This window comes from Lolium rigidum, chromosome 2 (genome assembly GCF_022539505.1).
Source record: "Lolium rigidum isolate FL_2022 chromosome 2, APGP_CSIRO_Lrig_0.1, whole genome shotgun sequence".
In the NCBI taxonomy this organism is placed as follows: domain Eukaryota; kingdom Viridiplantae; phylum Streptophyta; class Magnoliopsida; order Poales; family Poaceae; genus Lolium; species Lolium rigidum.
Genome location: NC_061509.1, coordinates 190,560,471 through 190,567,127, shown reverse-complemented (window position 1 = coordinate 190,567,127; position 6,657 = coordinate 190,560,471). Strand labels below are relative to the sequence as shown.

Below are 6,657 nucleotides of genomic sequence, written 5' to 3'. Positions count from 1 at the left end.
TCTTGGAGATTTTTTTTTTTGCTTTTCTGCATTTATTCGAACAAACATGCATTGAATGGAACAATCACTATGAATTTTTTACAAGTCACAGTGTTGCCAGTTTGCTAGAATCTGTTTTTTAAATCCTCTTCTCTCTGTATGCAGGAAGTGAATATACTATTTGAGTCAAACCTGCCATGAAAAGAAGCATTGAGTTAAGATATGATCAATCATTTTATCCACCTGCAAGCATAAAGAACAGGTTTCACATTGGTCTTGCATGCCCTTGCCTGCATTCCACCGCCAATGAAATGTATCCTCCGCCCTGGGCTGAATCTGAATTTCCTGGATCGCATCCAGTAGTTAAACATACTGGACCAGACCTTGCGTAGATAGGCATATTCAAGCGTAAGGACAAAGCACACCGTTTTACTTCTGTTCCAACTACGTATCTCTAGATGTGTTGCTAACCATGTAAATTGTTTCTTCTCCTGCAGTGCACGAAAAAGCCAGAACCATCAGAATTTTGTTTATATACCTTCTCACCACAAGAGGGCTTTTATTTTGTTAACAAAGATATACATAGCACTTTCAGTGAAGCTGCAATTCACCATCTTAGCCTTTTTCATGAGGTAATTCTGTTTCTTTGGCTTGAAATAGTACTAGTAGTGAGAGAGATTGCCGGATGCCAGTAAGGTTAGGCTTTATGCAAGCAACTAGTAAACAGGCACGTGCAACGCACGTCTTCGTTAAAATGAAGATAAAGACGGACTGCAATATGAAACATCTAAAAGATACAAAGCTATGCCGTGAAAGGATAGTTTCGGAATATGGTTCTGCATACAACCACCACACTCTGCAATGACTGTTGGACAAGTTATGCTTTGATTGAAAGAAAAACTGTTACAAGGACAAGGATGCCCAGATCCTATAAATTAGCTTGCAAAACATAAATCTGGAACTTTCTCTCAAACAACCACATCATAGAGAAAGGAACTTTGCCAATAGAAAAAACAAAAAAATCAAAATAATAATAATATGAAAGCCGGCAACTCCATGGGATCAGATAAGTACATGACCAAACTGTGCTCATTCAGCAAATACTATTGTCAGTAAATGAGTACAAGGAGGAAGGAACTTTGCGAACAATTTAAAAAAAAATACAAAAAAAGAATGAAAGCCGGTAATTCCATGAGCTCAGATAAGTACATGTACAAACTGTGTTCAGTGTGGATACCATAGTAATTCCATGAAAGCCTGTGTCTTTTACCTGTGTTCTTGTGGCACTTCCTAAGCAGGCAATTATTCAGTGTGGATACCATAGTAGATCGAGAATTATCATCATAACCTCTCTGGAGCAATAAGTGCACATCTGTATCATCTCCATACATCCCACATGACAAGGAAAGAGCATCATATGTTTGGCAACACGTGTATACTGGTATTGCCCATCGTCTATTGCCAAGAACTCCCAAGAACCACCACAACAAAAGTACTGATTGATATAACAAAGTGAGAAAATGTGCATTGTTTAACATTCGAGGTGATAGTGAAAAATCGCTTGCTCCTGGGGTGACATGATTAACCTGCCAAACTCCTCTTGCCTCAACTGAAATTATGTCCGCATTTGGAACTCAGAAAATTAAAACACTCACCACCTTCTCATGCTTTGCAGAGCGCAGATGAACCGACAGTTGCAAGTAAAACCAAAGGGCTCCGTTTATTTACCACCACTCCGAAAAAAATTATTCTCCATCAATTATCACTGTATAAACATCTAAATTAGTGCCTCAAACCCTAAAATACAATCATGTTGTAAAAAAGTCCAGATGTATATTCTTGCATCCAATCTACTTAGAATCAGTATCTAAAGATGAGGTCTGACATTTCGTGGTTGGAGAGATGAGAAAATATATATTTCAAACCTCCCTAGATTTAAATTAATTACGCCTTTTCTGTCATTGTTTCTGCTTGGAAGAGTAGAAGCTGCAACACTGGACAAAGTAGTTAAGCCAACTTAAAAATTGCAATTACGATATGCGGATAAATACATAGTTGTGCAGGTCAAAATGCAGTAACAAATATTAGCAGAAAAAAGGCCATAAATTATAAATCACAGTATCTATTTCAATTCATGCTACAAGAGAATTAAACAGACTGTTACTTACTTATCTACAACTCTGATCAACATCAAACTAATATTCTCTGTCAGGTGAAACCATAGATCTCCCTTTCTGCACTTATATACAAAAATATTGTTCTACATGAAAATATAGTAATGCTTGTGATTTTTGTTTTATCAGTTGCATAACTCCTTCTAACCATTATGTAGGCTTACCGGCATTGGTGTTCCAGAAACCCATTGGCTCTCATTTACCAAAGACAAATGGACAATAGCTAGAAGAGACTAACTCGAGGGCTCTCCATGTATCTGACCCGCTCATTAAAGCAAAGAAATCCATTCCTAAGAGAGCATAGACACATACCCCTGATTATGAACATAATCCTGCAAAGAAAAAGAAAAAAAGTGAGCAGGGGATTAACAAACTTAGCTACACAGATGCTATCATAAATTTGCATGTTATCTTACCTAGTGACCAATCTGCAGTAAATTGGTTCGCTTTCCTTTTAGACGAAGAATTGTTAGCTCCTATTCAGCATAAGCATTCCTGGATTGACCATAAAACGTTCATAGTCTATCTCGAGTTCAGCTTGAGGGGCGTACAAAGGTTAAATCCAAATATACAATAACATGTGTGGAGAAAAATATAAAACTCTAACCATGATACTTAAGCCAATAGTGAATACTTGACGGCATAATGCTTGTCCAGCACCATATATATTGAGGAAAGTAGATCGATGTAGACATGCAATTATCAATGTCTTCGCATTCATCGGAATTTTAGGCACAGATCACACTATACATCTGAATAGGCATACTTATAAATTCGTGTGACAGTACCATCAATCTACAGCTAGAAACGAACAGAAAATATACATTAAAAAGAAACTAAACAGAGACGGGCTAACCTTGCTCCAGCTTCAGGAGACAAAGGTTGCAGGGGTGGGCGAAGTGGGGTAGCAGCTGCATCCTGGCCAATGCCTCCGCGTGAGGAGGGGACGGCGGTGGATCATGCCGGCATCTGACTGGGCGTAGTCTGGTGGAGAGCGGGGCGAACCGGTGAGGAGCGCGACTGGCCTTGGGGAGTGCGGAGAGCCGGTGAGGAGAGCTATCGGCCGATCCACCTACGAGGCGTGGGAGCTGGCGCGGTGGCAAGGGAGAGCACCGGCAGCATGATGGGGCGGGTGGCGTTGATCGAAGGCTGAGGCTGTATCTCCGGCGGTGGCAATCAGGGAGGATTGAAAGAGGGCGAAAGAAGAAATCGTCAGTAGCAGCGTTTGTGCGATCGATCCAAAAGGGATGGAAGAGCAGAGGCGTGCGATTCGGGATTTCGGGGCAGGATGGAAGGCCACGCAATTTGGGGAAGGGGGGAACCAAGGAGCGTGGACCGTCCGATGCTTGTAAATGAACGATCAAGATTCGATTTTCCAACGGCACTTCGTGCCTTTATAAGTAGTAGAGATATAGTGATGATCTGAAAACATGATAATGTGTATTCTTTATATTTATGCCACACCTTTGGATCCCTCCAGAAATTTATCTTAAACATTTCCATTTTGTGAAGAACTAAAAACTAACTACAGTCTGTCAGAATACGAGAAAATGTATTTGAAGAGAGCCTGCACTCTTGCTATACTTTTCGACCTCAGCATCAATTTATCAGGCTCCCGCAAAAAAAAGGATCAATTTATCAGGAATATTTAGATAATTGGACTTACTAAGAGAGGGGAGTCTTGGGAAAAGAAAATAGGAAATTTGGTAGTTGGTAGTTGGCAAGACTAAAATCAGAAGGTTTGCTTTTACTCGTCTGCAAGTTTGGAGACAGAGTTCCAGTAGCTTCCTCAATTTTTATGAGATTCACGAGCTTCTCATCCTCTTCAAAGGACCAGAGCTTCCTCAATTTTTACTTGTAGCAACATGAATGCCCGACATTTGTACAATGCAAAACCTGAGAGCTTTAAATTCTTGGATCTGGTAGGTTTGTGGAACTTACAAAGATTGTAGTTGTGAATTGTGATGGATTTATGCATGTTTCACTGAACCTATCCCTAAAAATTTTGCATTAGTAAAATCTTACCATTTCTATTCTTGTGTTCCCGATGACGTTTTAGTAATTGTGTGATAGTATGTTATTAGGGCATGGTTTTAGTTTTTTTTTGTTTTGACTTTTGTACAAGGTAGGTTGCTTCTCTATCCCATGTATCCGGCCCAAAGAATATACAATATTTTATCTGCATATCTTTATAAAAAGATATATTGTGGATACTTAGATGCATACAATCACTGTTGTCTAATGCTATACAACATTTTGCACTTATTTCCATCTTCAGATCTGTAGCAAAGATTTATTTGCACTGTTTTTTTGACAAGGGTGATTTATTTGCACTATTGTCAAAAAGAGATGGGCATGTGCACATTTAGTAGTGAGGTCAAAAAACTGAAACTGAAATGTGTATCATACATTCATACTTTAGTACATCTGCGCAAAGAGGAGCTCGTTCCACATATCTGGTATACCAGGAAGGCACCAGTGCAAACAATCGTAAACGGCCCTCTGAGCCTTGACACTATGGTTTGAGATATGGCCCTCACTCCGCAGCTGCGAGATTGCGGTAATATCCAACAGCTTAAGGCGTGTCCCGTTCACCGCGCTTTCTGCAGCCAAATCACCAGAATGATCCTGCGAGACCTCACTTCCACTAGAAAGTGGGATGGTGTTGTCGCATCTTCCACCGGTGTTCCATTCGCCATTCACGAAATGCTCCGGCGAAATTGTCCTGAGGAAAACCTTCGTCCGAGGATGGTGTACAAGTTCTGAATCCACCCATCTGGCGATATTCTGCAGTTTGATCTCCCTCGCACGGCTGAAGTCCTTTGCCACGAGTGTTCCATTTCCCACAGGCTTCCCATCGTCGTACAGCTTCCAATGGTTTCGCCTGAATTTCACACTGTTCCAGTGGTGGCCAGTGTTCAGCACCAGGATATCGAAACTGTGGAGATGCTTCTTCAAAAAATCAGCTGGACGATCGATATGCAACGCGTTGCTAGTCTTCTTGGTCGTCATGTTCATCAAAGGTTCGTGTTCTGATAGAGTAGGAGACCAGTAGAAAAGGATGGTGGTGTTCGTGTCTGGAAATCGGTAAGCAGAGCCACCAGGAGTGAAAGGACTCGAAGCTTTGACAATGCCGTATTTCTGTCGGACGTCTTCAACCTCAGGGCTGTGTTTGCCGCCTGTTACAATGCACATCATGGACTGGAACTGCTCTCTGCCAAGCGAATCACCAACAAAAGCAAGAGTTCTGTGCCTCATCCTGTAATCAAATCCTCGGATATGTTACTAACTCCAGGCGATGTTCAAGAAAACTAACCAGAGAAGGGCCCAAATAATACCTGTGCAGAAAGTTTGGCCCTGAGAACTCAGGCATCTGGCAATCATGCGGCTGCCACCGGTAGCCCTCGTAGGAGAAATCCGTCCGTTCCATCCCGCGACAAGACCACATTTTTGATAGCCATTGCTTGCAGGCATTACCTGAGTAGAGTGGCCGCTTCACATCTGCTACCCACTTGCCCTTTGCATAGTTACAGGCTATCAATCAGTGGCAAACAATATTCTGTCAATATTGTGCAGTGAAATTAATCTCTAGAATTTGATGCGCACGCAATTAGAACTCTTAAATCCATATTTACCTTTGTTCCTGCTAGCTCTACTTCTCTGAGCGCGATGGGCGTCATAAGCTAGATCTGCAGAACCTCCTGGCACATCATCATCATCTCCAAGACGGTGCTGCCCATGCTGCAGTAGGAGATCTGATCAGATGTCAGAAAAGTTCATACATACAGGGCCAATTCGTGCATTTTTTTCGTCATCATGGATATATCTAACGACTCTATTCACAGGGACAGACATGCATACAGTACGTACCTGGGGTGAAACCTTTCAACGTTATGCCGCTGAAGTTTTTGAGGACTGTGGATACATCCAGCAATAACCAAACAGCAACAGGCAGAATGAGGAGAAGAACACGACCCAAGGATGGTTTGTCGACAAGATGCAGAAACGCACCGTTCATTTCAGTCAAAGCTAGGGGAAGAAAGCCTTTGCCTGCAGCTCTCTGCTTAAGTAATGCTGTGGATGCCCTGCATCTCGTGTTGGCTTTTCTTAATCGACTGTTTTAGGGGAGAACGTAGTGGGTAGAAGAGATCCGACGTGGGAACTGCGAATGCAGCATTATATATTCTGGAAGACTGGAAGAGATTATTATTGGCTGATCTTGTGTGGTAGAATACAGGGTTGAGTTGACTGCCCTCTGTGCTGTGCTGGAGGGGAATCATGTCACGTGCAACACACAAATAGTGCAAGGAAGTAAGCAACTAAGCAAGATTTAACAACTATATATACTATGCTTTGAAAAGATTTATCTCATAGGAATTGGGTCTTAACTGTATCGTTTCAGTTACATACTTGTCTCAATTGTATCATCTCTGTAGTAACTCGTATCTCAACCGCATGTGTTACTCAATTGTGTCATATAATAGAAGCCTATAACTCTGACATA

The 6,657-nt window shown here is 41.6% G+C and overlaps 1 protein-coding gene and 1 long non-coding RNA gene across 2 annotated transcripts; both read right to left on the bottom strand.

The window, feature by feature from the left end:
- Positions 1-1,356: 1,356 nt before the first annotated feature.
- LOC124687875 lies at positions 1,357-3,106 on the bottom strand. Its single transcript, XR_006998337.1, has 3 exons — positions 3,010-3,106; positions 2,570-2,648; positions 1,357-2,485 (listed from the first exon to the last, which is right to left on the bottom strand). It is a non-coding gene; the product is annotated as an uncharacterized LOC124687875 (long non-coding RNA).
- A 1,465-nt stretch (positions 3,107-4,571) lies between these two features.
- Positions 4,572-6,203, bottom strand: LOC124690408 (protein trichome birefringence-like 14). Its single transcript, XM_047223797.1, has 4 exons — positions 6,024-6,203; positions 5,789-5,908; positions 5,492-5,687; positions 4,572-5,412 (listed from the first exon to the last, which is right to left on the bottom strand). The coding sequence occupies exons 1-4, from the start codon at positions 6,169-6,171 to the stop codon at positions 4,572-4,574; spliced, it is 1,305 nt and encodes a 434-aa protein (XP_047079753.1). The 5' UTR covers positions 6,172-6,203.
- Positions 6,204-6,657: the final 454 nt, after the last annotated feature.